Genomic DNA, 16,698 nt, shown 5'->3' on the forward strand with positions numbered 1-16,698 from the left:
CACTACCAATCAGGCACCCTGCTGATGCTTTCCTGAGAAAGCGGTGGAAGATGGCCCAAGTCCTTGGGCCTCTGCCCCAATGTGAGATACCCAGAAAAAGCTCCTGGCTTTGGCCCGGCCTGGCCCCACCCTGGCCATTGTGGCCATTTGGGGAGTGAAGCAGCAGATGGAAGATCTCTCTTTCTTCTCTCTGTATCTCTGCCTTTCAAATAAATAAATTAATTCAAAAAAATTATTTGTAGATTCCCAGTCTAACCCAAAAGGCCCTTTCCTTTAAAATCTGGCTAAAATACCATATGCTGTACCAGTATTACAGAAATAACTGCATGGTGAATAATAAGAATCATTGCTATTTAAATACCCCTTATTTTATAAAACAAAAGTGATCAATGAAAAAAGGAAAACCAGAAGATAAATGCAAGTTTTTTGTGCTCTACATGGCAGGGTGAGGGAGAGGTGGTGATAAGGATAATTTTTATTGCTGACCACCAGGTGGTGCCCTAGGTCACGATCAGTAGGTGGAATGCTGTCCTGCTGGCAGAACATCTGGGGACGAGTTGTTACTTGGGGATGATATTTGAGAAGTAACTACTGCAGGAGGCCGTTAGGATATGAGCTGGATGGAGCACGGTGGTTATGATTAGTGTCCTTTTCCCCAATAAACTGTTGAAAACGTCTATGGAAACCAGTAGGAATCTGTTTTCTGTGTATTCACTGTCAGTTTGGTTGCTGGCACTGTTAAGGGGAAGACTTACAGGCAGTTGATATATGGAACTGGAAAAGTGAACATAAATTAGAGAGGAAGATACTTGTTTGTTTGTTTGTTTGTTTAGTTCTCTTAATAGTACTTTAGAGGGGCCAGCACTATGGTGTAGCGGGTAAAGCTGCTGCCTGCGGTGCCGGCATCCCATATGGACGCCAGTTTGAGTCCCGGCTGCTCCACTTCCGATCCAGCCCTCTGCCATGGCCTGGGAAAGCAGTGGAAGATGGCCCAAGTCCTTGGGCCCCTGCACCTGCGTTGGGGACCCGGAAGAAGCTCCTGACTCCTGGCTTCGTATTGGCGCAGCTTCGACCATTGTAGCCATCTGGGGAGTGTACCAATGGATGAAAGACCTCTCTCTCTCTGCCTCTCCTTCTGTCTCTGTGTAACTGAATTTCAAATAAATAAATAAATCTTTAATAAAAATACTTTGTAGAACAAAACTTGATTGCCAAAATAAGTAACTTTTAAGTCTGTTGAGTCACTCTGAGAAACAGAATGTATGATTACATCCGTATTGGCCCCACACATAGTTTGATTATCCTTAATGATCTTATGTCATTATTAAATATGATGGTTCTGTGAATGAAAGTCAAGGTACAAGTAAGATGTTCTTGACCTTGGTACGTTTGTTATGCAAAGTGTAACATCATAGGGATGCTTCTTAAAGGGTATTTTTTTTCATCTGTGATACATTGCTTTCCTCTGAAGCAGCAACTTTTGTGTGAAGCTTGCTGCAACATAATACAAAGTATAGTTCACTCTTTAAGTTAAATTTAGCCTCCTTTTCTTTATATTTTAAAATAGTCACAGGCTTTGGGGTGATCATACCCCTGAAGGAATGTAGCATGTGACCTAATTTCTGCTCTCTCCTCTTACAGGGGATTTGGATACTGTATCAATATGCTTGGATCTTAGTAGGGAAGGAAAATTCAACAACTATTGTTGTTTATGCATGGTCGTGTTCCAGAGACTCATGATCAGTGGAGAGGGACAGACCAAGATCATGTATCATATAAGGTGATTGCTAGAACAGATTGGCTTTTGTTTGAGGCATAGAGAGACAGGTAGAGACAGAGGGAGATCTTGCATCCACTGATTCACCCCCTAGATAGCCGAAACGGCTGGAGCTGTGCTGATCCAAAGACAGGAGCCAGGAGCTTGTTTCGGGTCTCCCACGTGGGTGCAGAGGCCCAAGGACTTGGGCCATCTTCTGCTTTCCCAAGCCATAGCAGAGAGCTGGATTGGAAGAATAACAGCCGGGACTAGAACCAGGGCCCATAAGGGATGCCAGCGCTTCAGGCCAGGGCCTTAACCCGCTGCGCCACAGCACCAGCCCCTTATGTTGTTACTAATTGGAAAGGCAGAGAGACAGAGGTCTTCCATTTGCAAGTTTATTCCCTAAATGCCCACAACAGCCAAGGCTGGGCCAGGCAAAAGCCAGAAACCAGGAATTCCATCTGGGTCTCCCATGCAGGTGGTAGGGACCCAAGTATTTGATCCATCATCTGCTTCCCAGGGTGCAAATTAGCAGGAAGCTGGATCAGAAGAGGAGGCACTGCCATATGGGATACAGGTGTCCCCTGTGTTGACTGAAGCCACTGCACTACAACACCTACCCCTGTAATACTTTTAAACAACTGTCAAATTTTTCAGATGAGGAGCAATAGAAATAAGATACTGTAATGATTCCCTAGAGTTATTTAAATAATGCTCATCATTAAAGTATGAGCATTGACATTCTACATTCTCAGATGTCTAAACAAAAAAATACTAATGAAAAAGAGTTAATTACCTACAGTGCCTAAAAATGAAGATATCTTATATTTAGTGAGATGGTCAGTTAAATAGTCTCTGTGAAGCTATTTTTGCATTATATGGTTAAGGAGGAGTTAAAATGAGAGCCCATAATTAAAGTCTCACATTAAACCCAACATAGTGTTGCACAGTTCTAGTAAAGAAAGATTGATGAAGGTGAGAACCATCCCTCTGTTACCATTCTGCCTTAAGACAGCAAGAAATCTGCCCCAGGAATACAGGATTTTAAAGAGCTATTCAGTGGGAATCTTTTCCATGTAATTGGTGGTATTCTTTGCAAGTCTGTTTTGTTAAGTGAATTTATTTTGATACCATTACATGAGATCATGCATTACATGTTTGTTGAGTATCTAATGTGCATGAGACCTTTTTAAATAGATACCAACTTTTTGAGGTAGGACTGATCCCTTTTTATAGATGAGGCAGTTAGGGCTTAGGGAAAGTTTTAAGCTGCTTAGGGCCAGAGAGCTAATCCATGACTGAGTCTAAGTCCTGGGCTTGTTCTGCTCCTGCACAGATGAATTAATATTGGTAGTTTTTTTTTTTTTTCCTTCATGTACTCACTGTGGGGAGTATAATATGAAGGCAGACCATAGAGAAGAGCCTTGAAGGAACTAGACTGGCAAAAAGTTGGTTGCCTGTCTGAAACACCTAAGGAAAAAAAAAACTAAAGTATTGCTCTTACCTAACTGAAGCAAAATTTGAGGCCTGATAATTAACTCTTTTTTTTTTTTTTTTTTTTTTTAACAGGCAGAGTTAGTGAGAGAGAGACAGAGAGAAAGGTCTTCCTTTTTCCCTTGGTTCACCTCCCAAATGGCCACTGCGGCCAGCGCGCTGCGGCCGGCGCACCATGCTGATCCAAAGCCAGGAGCCAGGTGCTTCTTCCTGGTCTCCCATGTGGGTGCAGGGCCCAAGCACTTGGGCCATCCTCCACTGCCTTCCCAGGCCACAGCAGAGAGCTGGCCTGGGAGAGGAGCAACCGGGACTAGAACCTGGGGTGCCGGCGCCACAGGTGGAGGATTAGCCAAGTGAGCCGTGACACTGGCCTGATAGTTAGCTCTTAAAGTAGAAATTTAGATACAACGAAAGAGATTTCTCATTGCTTTCTCTGTCTACTATCAGAAGGCCACAAGCAAGTTACTAGACATAACCACTATCTTTTTTTTTTTTTTTTTTTGACAGGCAGAGTGGACAGTGAGAGAGAGAGACAGAGAGAAAGGTCTTCCTTTGCCATTGGTTCACCCTCCAAAGGCCTCCGTGGCCAGTGCGCTGCGGCCGGCGCATCGCGCTTGATCTGATGGCAGGAGCCAGGTACTTATCCTGGTCTCCCATGGGGTGCAGGGCCCAAGTACTTGGGCCATTCTCCACTGCACCACTATCTTAATGAACCTTCAAATAGTGCTTCAAAGTGTAAAGTCAGAGGTAACCTGCTTCCACATACAATGGGCAGGTAATCTGGCAGTTAGCAGAGATGGTGCTGATGATGATGATTGGTCTATAAACCCTGGAAGGGTAAGACAGAGCATCCTGGAGCATTGTCCTAAGAAAGTTCAGCTTCTCCTTTTGAGCCTTTCATTAGCACAAACTGTTAGGTTGCAAGGATTTCTGTAGCCTCCTTATTGTGCTCTGTCACCTTTCCCCCAAGCAGTGGCTATCTAGCCTCTTTGAATCTCCCAAAGCCAATCATAATGTGTAATGTTTCTGCTTTTACAACAGGTCTCTTGAATGCTACTTTGTCCAGACTAATAACCTCTGGTCCCTGGGATGAATGGATGGATGGATTTTCCTTCCCTGCCTCCCTCCATCCCTCTCTCCCTCCCTCTTCAACAAATATTTATGCAGGCTACATACTCTTGAGATGCGGTAGTGAATCTTCACCACAAACAAGTCCTATGAAATATTACTATCACTGTTTTGTAAGTGAAGACATGGAAAATAAGGTTCAAATGATTTTTCACATTCATACAATTGATAAGAAGTTTATAGTAGATGTTAGAACCACATCTTTTTAGCTCCACAAGTCATGCTTGTGGCCACCAGTCTGTGCTGCTATGGGTCTTGCCAAGAATCAATGTAGTAGCTACCTGTGAGGCTTAGAGCAGATCGCCCAAGAAGGCAGTCGACCTAAAGAGTGGCTGAAATACCTTCTGGTTTGAGACTGAGTCCCCTGGGATGCTAAGTGAATTTGGAATTTCTCTGGTCCCGCTGGGAAAGTTCACATCAGATGGATTCCAGGCTGTCACAGATTTAAATTTCTGGTTTCAACTATTCAATAAGGACCCCAGAAGTTCATGAAAAATACAGAAAGCCTCACAAACTTTCCTGTTGTCCTTGCACCTGGGCATGTCAATCTCTGTATGCCAGTGTTAACGTACGTGCTGCTGAAGTGAGCACTGGGGTGTGCTTTTACATCATAATTTTGAATACTTAATTATATTTATCCATCACGTCTGGTTGTTCAGTTCACCACTGTCCCTCTTAAGTTGTGATCTCCAAATCTGGTTACAGCTGTGATTGTCTCTTTCCTAATTCTAAGGTACTGTGTGCTTTTAAGTTCAATCATTTATCATGCTCACCTCTTCAGGTGCTTTGCTTAATCAGTGCTCTCTCAGTCCGTCATTCCCTACACTCTAATTCCTTTCCTTTCTCTCCTTCCCCTACCTTCCAAAAACTTTCTTTAAATGTCTGGGGATCTCTGAAGTCAAAGAAGAAGTTTTGTTTTTAATTTTTTATTTTAGTAATTCCCAGCTCAAAATAATGGAAACTTCAACCTCTCAGAAGTTGGAATAGATGATAAAAGGTAGTCTCTAGGGGACTAAGAGAAAGAAATTGTGGTTAGCAGTTTATCTCTTTTAGGATCGGAAGATGGTAAATGTTGCTTCTCTATCAAGTTTATCAGTTAGTAATTTCATGCTCTTTTTCCTTTAAAAATTTATTTGAAAGGAGAAATGACGAGGAGAAACAGAAGGTGAGAGAGAAATCTTGATCTTCTGGTTCATTCCCCAAATAACTGAAGAGGCTGCAACTGGGCCATGCCAAAGCCAGGAGCCTGGAACTCCATCTGTGTCTTCCACATGGGTGACACGGGCCATCCTCTGCTGCTTTCCCAGGCATATTAGCAAGGAGCTGGATCAGAAGCAGAGCAGTTGGGTCTCAAACAAGCACTCATATGGGATTCCAGCTTAACCAACTGTGCCACAACACCAGACTCTATGGTCGTCGTCATCATCATCTTTTTTTTTTTTTTTTTAAAGATTTACTTTTTTATTTGAAAGAGTTGCAGAGAGGCAGAGGCAGAAAGAGAGAGGGAGAGAGAGAGACAGAGACATCTTCCATCTGCTGGTTCACTCCCTAAATGGCTGCAGCAGCTTAAGCTCAGAGCCAGGAGCTTCCTCTGAGTCTCCCACATAAGTGCAGGGGCCCAAACACTTGGGCCATTTCCTGTTGCTTACCCAAGCCTTAGCAGAGAGCTGGATCGGAAGTGGAGTACTGGCGCCCATATGGGATGTCAGCACTGTAGGTGGCAGCTTTACCTGCTTTGCCACAGCACCAACCCCTCCATGGTCTTCTTAAAGTTCACAGATTTTTTTTACAAAATAGTTCTGAAGGTCTGGCACTTTCTTTGAAGCTGTTAGAAAAATTTGATCCAATAGTAGGTACGAAGTTGTGACTTCAGAACCATGACTTGACATTTGAGTATTGGTTTTCTGTCTTGAGAATGAGTTTTTTTAGTTATAGAGAAATTCCAATATTTGAATTTTGACCTAGAGCCTTAATCAACTGTAGATAGTTTAATATGCCAGAGAATTAATTCATTCTTTGGCTTACTTGAGAAAGACTTACTAGAAGACTTTGGTAACCGTGGCTCCTAGGAGGCCATCTGTTGATATCTTCCGGTATTGCTGAGTGTTCTTTGATGAAATTGCTGGTTTCCTCAAGTGTATTTTAAAGGCAGTTTTCTTGGTTAATCCTAATACAGTCCCGAAGTTCTGTTTTAATTACCAACCGTAGTGTAGAAACAGTTCTTGGTCAGTATTGGTAACTTTGCAGAGACTGTTAATGGTTAGTAAATAACTTCAAGGATTTTTACTTTGATCAAGTAGATTGTTTTGGTTTTAAGTAATAGGAAGTTGACAGTGTGCCTTAGAAACTTGGTTTGAATGTTCTTAACATTTGTAAAGATCCTAGATGCAGTAGCACTCCAAAACTTCACTCTGTTCTCTTACCTTGATTTTAGAATATTATTTCGAATAACATGAACATTGTCTTAAATAACCTACAAGCAATTCTTCGGCCTGGTGATGTTATTTTGGTAGAAGTTTTAATATATTCTAAATATTAATATGCTGGGTAAGCAAATTTCAGGTAAAATATATATTTTATATATATATATATAATAAAGATTTTATTTATTTGAAAGGCAGTTACAGAGAGGCAGAGGCAAAGGCGAAGAGAGAGAGAGAGAGGTCTTCCATCCACTGGTTCACTCCCCAAATGGCTACAACAGCCAGGGCTGAGCTAAGCTGAAACCCAGAGCCAGGAGTTTACGTAGCAGGAGCATAAACACTTGGGCCATCCTCCAACTGCTTTTCCCAGGCATTTAGCAGGAAGCTGGATTGGAATTGGAACAACCAGGACTTTAACCAACACCCATATGGGATGACTGGTGACAGCTTTACCTACTATAGCGTGACATCAGCCCCAGAATATTTAATTTTTTGTAAGATTTATTTATTTATTAGACAGAGTTACACAGACAGAGTAGAGGCAGAGAGAGAGAGAGAGGTCTTCCATCCGATGGTTCACTCCCCAGTTGGCTGCAATGCTGATCTGAAGCCAGGAACCAGGAGCCAAGAGGTTGTTCCTGGTCTCCCATGTGGGTGCAAGGGCCCAAGGACTTGGGCCATCTTCTACTGCTTTCCCAGGCCATAGCAGAGAGCTGGATGGGAAGTGGAGCAGCCGGGTCTCAAACTGATGCCCATATGGGATGCCAGGGCGTTAACCCACTGCGCCACAGCGTCGGCCCCCAAAATACTTTATTTATTTATTTATTTATTTTTTAATTACAGAGAAGCAGAGGCAGAGAGAGGAAGGAGATCGTCTATCTGTTGGTTTATTCCCCAAATGGCCGCAATGGCCAGAGCTGGGCCAATCCAAAGCCAGGAGCCAGGAACTTCTTCCGGGTCTCCCACATGAGTGCAGGGGCCCAAACACTTGGGCCATCTTCTGCTGGTTTCCCAGGCCATAGCAGAGAGCTGGATGGGAAGTGAAACAGCCAGGACTTGAACTGGCACCATATGGGATGCCGGCATTGCAGGCAGCGGCTTTACTTGCTATGCCACAACACCAGCCCCAGCCTCAGGATATTTTAAATATTAATAAAAATGGATCCTGTCATCTTGAGATTACTTCCTATGTGTAGTATTTTGAAGAATCCATTGTAGGCTTTTAAATGTAGATCTGTTTGAAATTGAATCAAACTAGGTTCAATTTTTAGATTTAAGTTGGAGAGATAATAAAAGACTTTCATAAGTTTCGATTTGTTTCCTGGTTTCATAAGTTTTTATGCTCCTTTGTGTACGTGTGTGTACGTGCGCATGCACGCATGCGCGACTTAAAACTGACACCAATTCAATTCAGCAAAGATTACTTGAACAAGAAAAACATGGAAGAATTTGGCATTTTGAATTTGTTCTTTAGCTCCACCCTGCCCCCACTGCAGCTTCCCTCCCCACCCTTCCCCCTACCCTCACACACAGTGTGAGGAGCATACTTTTATAACCAGAATGACAGGAACTTACATGTTGAAATCACCTGATGGTATAGGGTATACAGAGCACAGTACAATCTGGCTTTTCTTTATTTGGGCATAATTTGGTAGCTGAAGGCTGGGATTGACTGAGGCTCAGTTAGGTCCAAGACCATATTGTGAGGTTAGGTTACAGCCTGCTTTCACTTGAAGCTGGATTGGGTTCACTTCACTTGGAGGCCCCTTTGGACCACTCTGTCTATCGTTTGAGTGCAGAGTCTGGTTTAGGCTAATTTATCTGGGTTCAGCAGTACACACGTAGTTGTAGATTACTAAAAACTTCATGTAGAGCATAAGCTAAAGAGGGAACAGGATAATTCATTTCTGTCACTAACTCTGAACTTTTACCAAGAAAATAACTTCATTATTTTATATCTTGGAAGATTATTTCAATATCATTAAGTTCTTTTTTTAAACATTTAAACATGGTTGATGGTACAGTGATTATTTAATATTTGTTGAGAACCCATAATCATATAGGTAGGCCTCTGTGACCTGGTATTTTTCTTTAAAAAATGGAAAGGTGGGGGCTATCATGTGGTTCAATGGGTTAAAGTCCTAGAGTACAGTGCCAGCATCCCATATGGTTGCCAGTTTGAGTCCTGGCTGCTCCACTTCCAATCCGACTCTCTGCTGATATGCCTGGGAAAGCAGTGGAGGATGGGCCAAGTACTTGGGCTCCTGTATCCACTTAGGAGACCTGAAGGAGGCTCCCGGCTCCTGGCTTCAGCCTGTTCAGTCCTGCCTGTTGTGGCCATTTGGGAGCTTTAGCTTGTTTGTTTGTTTTTCTTTCTTCCTTTCTCTCTCTCTCTTTCACTTTTCAAGTAAAGACAAATAGTAAGACTTTTTTTAAAAAAGTAAATGGCATTAACTGTCTAGACTAGTGGTTTCCAAATGTATTTTGCTCATCCACATATTTAGCATATGTACAGTATTTTTATGTTCAGTCTAAGTCATACATGTATAGTTGTTCCTGTGTATTTGTGTCATATAGCCCAAAATGAAAATTAAAAGGATGAAATAAAAATATAAATAAAAGAAAGTTGTAGCCAGCGCCGCGGCTCACTAGGCTAATCCTCCGCCTAGCGGCGCCGGCACACCGGGTTCTAGTCCCGGTTGGGGCGCCGGATTCTGTCCCAGTTGCCCCTCTTCCAGGCCAGCTCTCTGCTGTGGCCAGGGAGTGCAGTGGAGGATGGCCCAGGTGCTTAGGCCCTGCACCCCATGGGAGACCAGGAAAAGCACCTGGCTCCTGGCTCCTGCCATCGGATCAGCGCGGTGCGCCGGCCGCAGCGTGCGGCGGCCATTGGAGGGTGAACCAATGGCAAAGGAAGACCTTTCTCTCTGTCTCTCTCTCTCTCACTGTCCACTCTGCCTGACAAAAAAAAAAAAAAAAAAAAAAGTTGTGATGTTTCTTTCCCACAACCCATTGGATCATATTGCATATACTCTGAGGTATTGAAATACTCTGTATTCAGATGAAGAGTGAAAAGAATAATTTTCTTTAAAGAATTTTTTTTTAAGATTTATTTATTTATTTGAAAGAGTTACACAGAGAGAGGAGAGGCAGAAAAAGAGAGAGGTCTTCCATCTGATGGCTCACTCCCCAATTGGCCGCAACAGTCAGAGCTGCGCCAATCTGAAGCCAGGAACCAGGAGCTTCTTCTGGGTCTCCCACATGGGTGCAGGGGCTCAAGGACTTTGGCAGTCTTCCTACTGCTTTCCCAGGCCATAGCAGAGAGCTGGATCGGAAGTGGAGCAGCCGGGTCTCGAACCAGCGCCCATATGGGATGCTGGCACTTCAGGCCAGGGCATTAACCCACTGCGCCACAGTGCCGGCCCCTAAAGAATTTTTTTAAGATTTTAATTTTTATTTATTTGAAAGAGTTACAGAGAGAGGTAGAGCCAGAGAGAGAGAGAGAGGTCTTCCATCCACTGGTTCACTCGCCTAATGACTGCAATGGCCAGAGCTGAGCTGATCTGAAGCCAGGAGCTTTTTCCAGGTCTCCCTAGTAGGTGCAGGGGCCCAAGGACTTGGGCCGTCTTCTGCTTCCCCAGGTGATAGCAGAGAACTGGATCCGAAGTGGAGCGGCTAGGACTCGAACCAGTTCCTATATCAGATGCCAGCACTGTAGGCTGGGGCTTTAACCTGCACAACAGTACTGGCCCCCAGCATTTTTGGATAATATGAAAATCATTTATGTTTGACTTAGAATGTGATACTAGCATTATAGCAGAACAAATTTTATGATAGAACTGGCTGGCTTTTTGAGGTAGGTTGTTTCCTATCCCAAAGTTTATCAGACAAAGGCTGGAGATCCATAAATCACATATGCTATAGGAAGGATCTGTAGCTCTGGTAGAGATGTGGATTAAACAATTTCTGACTTCTGCTGCGATTCTGTGACTATAGGTAAGAATTTACAGCATTGGTACTTAAAATACTGCAGGAAACTGAGGTTGTGAATGAAGATCTGGCTCAGAGTGCACTGGGAGACTGTTTGAATTCCAGGCATCAGGAAACTTTTTTCTGCTAGGGGCCATTTGTTATTTATAACATCATTCGCAGTCCATACAATGTTATCAGCTTAAAAATTAGCCTGTTACAGATATATTGAATTTTAAGTTCTGCCTGAACTTGCCTTGGCAGGGCCAGACCAAACAATTTGACGGACTTTAAAACAGAACGTACCCCATGCCTGATTTATACCTTGTGCTCAGAACTCCTGCTGTCTTTCTCAGAAATTTGGTGGTTTCTGGTTTTTCAAGCCATTCTCACACAGGAGCAAGTTTTAAGGCATCTTGCAAATCTCTGTGCCTGATTTTATGGAAGAATAGTATGTAATTAGTGAGTCATTCCAGAAATGAACTTTGTCACTTAGTCCGCTTCATTGTTATTACCTTAAAAGTAAGTTAGAATGAATGAAAAAAAAAAAGTTTTCAAAGGTTTATTTATTATTTGAAAAGCAGAGTTACAGAGAGGCAGGTCTTCCATCCACAAAAAAGATTCACTCCCCAAATGGCTGCAATGGCTGGGGCTGAGCCTATCTGGAGCCAAGAGCTTCCTCCAGGTCTCCCATATGGGTGCAGGGGCCTAAGAACTTGGGTCATCTTCTGCTGTTTTCCCAGGCCACTGCAGAGAGCTAGATCAGAAGTGGAGCAGCTGGAACTCAAACCCATGTGAGTGCCCAGATGTCCATAAGGAATGCGGGCACTTCAGGCGGTGGCTTTACCTGCTTTGCCACAGCACCAGCCCCAACTGAAAAAATTTTTAAGCATTTAATATCACAGATGATTCAGTAAATACATTTTCAGTTTATAAAATTCTTTCTAAAATACTCATGTATGTTACTAAGAATAAATATTTTTCAGTAGAAAAGGAAAAACTTCATCTTTTTAAGCTTAAAATTGTGTCACTATAAAAAAAAAAAAGCTGGGGCGATGCTGTGGTGCAGCAGGTTAAGCCACCACTTGGGATGCTCACATATCTTTTTGGAGTGCTAGAATCAAGTCTCACCTCTGCTTCCAATCTAGCTTCCTGCTTATGTGCCTGGAAGGCAACAGATGATGCCACCCATGTGGGACACCCAGATGGAGTTCTTGCCTGCTGGCCTCTGCCTGGCCCAATCCCAGCAGGCAGCCAGGGAATAAAGCAGCAGATGGAAGATGTGTGTGTGTGTGTGTGTGTGTGTGTGTGTGTGTGTGAGTGTGTGAGAGAGAGAGAGACAGACAGACAGAGACAGACTCTGCCTTTCCAATACATAAAAATGAATAGATAACGTCCAGGAAAAAAAAATACCAGCAAAGCAATGGAAGATAGCTTAAGTGTTTGGGTTCCTGCCATCCATATGGGAGACCAGGATGGAGTTCCTGGCTATTGGCTTCTGCCTGGCCCAGACCTGGTTATTGCAGCCATTTGGGGAGTGAACCAACAGATTGAAGTTCTGTCTCTCCCTCTGTCTTTGTCACTCTGCCTTTCAAATAACTAAAATTTTCAAAAGAAAAATAACACAGATTTAGTCACTCTTTGTTTCTTTTGAAACTTAGCAAACTTAGGTAAATCAGCAACAAACTTATATATTCTTTAGAAGAAATATCTTGAAATGAGACTCTTTAAAGGAAAAATCCTACTGCCAGCAAGAATAGAGTATTGTGGATGGACTTGTATAGTGGTAACCTTTCTTCCTCCCTCTATCTCTGCAGCAGTTTTCTTTGAAAAATACATTGTATGTAAAATCAATGGCTATGACAGTGAAAGAGGGTCCTGATTCTGATTTATTTCTGAGTATTTCTTTATTAGAAACTTAGCAGTGGAGCAGTGTATTAAAGAACAGTATAATCTCACATCTGGATTCTCAGAGGGCAATGTTTTCAGAACTTCAGTGACATGAAAGCTTATTAGAACATATCCTCTCTCAGGAAGTATTCTTATTAATAAGACTCTCATGTTTAGCAGCTACACGTGCTTAAATAACCATCTTACTGCAGTGTAGGACTGGAATACCTTAAGCATTGTTTCTGCCTGAAGCTCACTGCAGGCTCTCCAACAACATTAAATTGGTTTTCAACAGTCGTAGATTGTTCAAGATACAGCTGGACATTCTTCTAGGCCAAAGAACAGTGTCTAGGTTTTCTACTCCTTAGAACTGTTGCCTTCTATAAAGATGCAAAAAAACTGAACGGAAAAAAATTACCCAGTTTTGCTCCTGTAAATAAGATTATTTATGATAAAACATTTTTAAATAATCTACCTTCCATTTTCCTAATTCCTTGGGTGTCATATATTGTCTTAACATGATTTGTTTGAGTTACTCCATCCAGAATCAAAATTAATTTAAGCAGATAAATACTTAGGAGATTTATATGTTTTAGAGAAGTTTACCCAGAAAGACTTAAGGTATTGGATGAACTTAAGTCTCTCTGCATACATTATAGAATGCAGGTTATTTTCCACTGTAAGAAGTTTGGTTTTTTGAGAATAAGAATAATGGCTTTATTATCCATTGATAGCTCACGGCTCTCATAGGCTACGGCATAAACTACCTACCATGGATCTAATACTAGTTGTGACACATGTCCGCTTGTCTGTTAGTACTTCTTTTGTTGAGTACAGGGATTTGTGGATTGGTATAAAGATCTAAGACAAGTTTGACTTTCACATTTTGTTTTCATCATTGTGAGAATTTGTCACTCCAGTGTTTTCATAAATAAAATCTAAAAGCCAATTTCCTCATTCAGATGTGTAACTCGTTTTGTTATATTAAGATTTTTATTAAGATTTTATTTATTTAATATTAAGATTTTGTTATATTAAGATTTGTTATATTAAGATTTATGAGTAGAGTTAATTTTTAATATTTCAGTGGATTTCACCTAAAAAGGATGTTAGAAAATTAGCTACTATTAAAACTGGCAGAAAAAAAAAAAACTTGGGAAATATCACAGTTGTTCTATCTTGTATAATTTGTATGTTTTAAACCTATCTTTCTCTAAATACTGTACCTATCTTTCCTTAAAGATTTGTACTAGTGACTTTTTTTGTCCTCCTGTCATTTTGTGTTACTATGTGCCTGTGACCTCATGATTGTGTATTATCCTGATACTGTTTTTTAAATATTTCTTACTTTATCTGAGATGCAGAGAGAATGAGAGCTCTTACTTCATGGTTCTTTCCCCAGATGCCTGCAAAAGGCTGATGGGCCAAAATCAGAAGCCAGGAACTCAATCCAGGTCTCCCACATGGGCGACAAGGGCTCAACTAGGATTGAACCCACACTTTCCTATATGATGCTGGATTCCAAACTGGTGTGCCTACTCTGTTGTTACTTTGTGACCTTTGACCTTCACTTACTATTTACATCCGAAAAGCCACCAGACTCCTTAAGATGGAGATAAAAGAATCTTTTCCTTAACAGCTCAGTTTATTGAGAATCTTCTCTGGTTTTAGTTCCTTATCAAGCACTGGATTTATTTTAACAGGATTTGCTGTATCTAAACAATCACAGTATTATAGTAGGCAAAAATGACTAAGTTCCCACCGTAGACACATCCCTAAGTCCTTTCTTTGTATCTGGAACTCTAAGGATTTATACCCTTTTCAGTTCGTGATTGATTTCTGATGTGTACCTGGGTTTGTAGTCTTTGGAACTTTTTGTTTCCCTAATTCATTTTTCCCCCTTTTTGGGGGTGGAGGAATACAAAGAATCTCTTAACAGTAATCTGGAATTATAGTCACTTGTAACAGACACACCTGTGTTGAAGCAGTATATATGTTTTTGTAAGGAATTTCATTATTTCCACACTAGCATCTCATTAATTCTTTTTGCATTCCCAGGAGATTTCTGACTACTGTGTTTATTCTCTTTAGGAGAAAAATGGAGGTACTGATACTCTTCCCATTTAAAAACAAAAAATACACAACTCAGATTCTCTGTCAGCCTACTTTCTAGTTGGAATTAAATTTCAATCAGTTAGTTTAAATATTAGGTTACACTGCATAAACCTTAGACATGAAGGAGTTCTTACTTTCAGTCACAGTTGTTGATCTAAAAGCTTTGAATTTTGGAAGTTTACAAAAGCTACAGTTAAATATGTTCAACCTTTTGGTATTGCAGATTTTAAGAGTAAAGATGTTATATGTACATTTTAGCTATAGTAATTTTCTTGGCATCCTGTTTGAATTCAGAGCATCTTTGCTTTTTCTGTTACAGTGTGTGTGTGTGTGAGAGAGAGATTTTTTAGGTGAATTTTTAAAAAATAATACTTCTATTTGGTGAGAATTAGAAACCAGCAGTGTGTGATTTGGGAATTGCGGAGAGTAATTGCACAAGATCTGTCTTTTGTTTTTAGATTGATTTTTCTTGCCTGAAGAAAAAAATCAGTTACATTATATGGTTTCCTTAGGAAAATACTGAGGTTTTAAAATGATTTGAAGAATTGGTTAATACAAGTATCTAAAGATTGTGTTGAAGAATCAGTGGATGCCCGATGGGACATTCCTAATGCAGTGACTGCACAGTAGGGCATTCCAACAAAGACTGTAAAGTGTAGCATAAGATTTAATTCTCCTCACAGGAAATGGAGAGGCAAAACCTCAGTCAGGAAGCGCTACTCCAGTCAGATACTGAATGCATTCAGACATACTAGGCAAATTCAGGAGCAGCGTGTGCAGTGGACAGTTTTAATGAAACTTTCAGCCGACAGCGGTTGTCTGGAAGCACTCAAATTAGCAGGAAGAGTGGCAAACGATGGCAGCAGTTTTTAACTTCGGAACTGCCCTCCTGTCATTTTTCATACCTTTTTACCGCCACTGATTTGCGTGCCAATTTTAAAATCCCTTTGTTCCGCCCAGAGAAGGCAGTCCCCACCGGGGGCCTCCTTGGTGTATTCCAGTTGGGCATGAGGCTGAAGTCACTGTCGGAGTATGCTCTGCACCTGACGTTCCTTCCCCAGCCAGGACCCCTCCCTGTGAATAAGAGGAAAGGCTCGGCCAGTGAGGCCAGACAAAGCGCACAGCTGCCGAGCCCAGCTGGGAGGGGCTTCCTTCTTGAGCAGGGAGCCGGTGCAGTCCGGAGCTTGCTTTTCCCACACTGCTGCGCCTAGCCGACTACCTGAGGTGGAGGTTGAGAAGGGGGTGTTGCTTTGTACAGCTGCTGGCCCCGCCGGCGGGTCCGGGCGGGAGAAACCGGGTAGAGCCCGGCTCCTGCTCGAGGCGGATGCTGTCTGACGGCGGCGCCGCTCCTCCTCCCCGGCTGACCAGAACAGCAGGTCCGCCCCCCTGGAGTCGCAGGTGGCGGTGCAGCGGCATCCTCGCCTGACGGTCTGGTGGGAAGGGAAGGGGTGGTCCTTGCACTGGACCCCTAGCAGCTGACTCACAGGAAGTGCTCGGAGAGCTTGGCACTGCGCGCCGCCGCTCCGGGATTCCTCGCTGGCCGCCCGCCCCCGCGTGGGCTTTGCGCGTCTCTGGGTGGAACAATGAAGTGCTTCCAAGTTTGCTAAGACTCGCGGGGAAATTCTTTGCACTTCTGTGACCGTCTTCAAAATGTTCTGCCACCGATTTTGGCCAGAAGCTGCTTGTTAAAAAAAAAAAAAAAGAAAGAAAAAGAGGAAAAAGAAATAAACCGTCCCTTTGTGGATTGCTTGTCGGAAGAACCTCAGGGTGACCATGGTCCAGCGCTTTAGCCTCAGGAGGCAGCTCTCCAAGGTGGGTCGGGGCGGGGTGTGTATGCAGGGGCGCGCTCGCCGGCGTGGCTTGGCTTCCCAGTCCCTGGGACTCTGCTGTCAAGCCTGCAGTCCTCGGCGCTAGGAGGGGCTG

General features: G+C 42.6%; 1 protein-coding gene and 1 pseudogene across 18 annotated transcripts in view; both read left to right on the forward strand.

The window, feature by feature from the left end:
- TMCC1 (transmembrane and coiled-coil domain family 1) overlaps positions 1 to 16,698 on the forward strand; it is a 223,321-nt gene that overhangs the window by 83,766 nt on the left and 122,857 nt on the right. Inside the window, exon 2 of one of the 17 annotated variants that reach the window (XM_017343736.4) lies at positions 955 to 16,587. The exons of the other annotated variants lie outside the window; for them this stretch is intronic. Within the exon in view, the coding sequence (XP_017199225.1) occupies positions 16,549 to 16,587 (39 nt within the window). The 5' untranslated portion in view covers positions 955 to 16,548. The remainder of the gene's footprint in view (positions 1 to 954; positions 16,588 to 16,698) is intronic. 17 annotated transcript variants of the gene reach the window in all.
- Positions 1 to 16,698, forward strand: part of LOC149124447 (U6 snRNA-associated Sm-like protein LSm3 pseudogene) — a 96,119-nt pseudogene that overhangs the window by 7,919 nt on the left and 71,502 nt on the right. The gene's annotated exons all lie outside the window — the stretch shown is intronic.

The sequence above is a fragment of the Oryctolagus cuniculus genome, chromosome 10 (genome assembly GCF_051225735.1).
Source record: "Oryctolagus cuniculus isolate XC-2025 breed Fujian yellow rabbit chromosome 10, ASM5122573v1, whole genome shotgun sequence".
In the NCBI taxonomy this organism is placed as follows: domain Eukaryota; kingdom Metazoa; phylum Chordata; class Mammalia; order Lagomorpha; family Leporidae; genus Oryctolagus; species Oryctolagus cuniculus.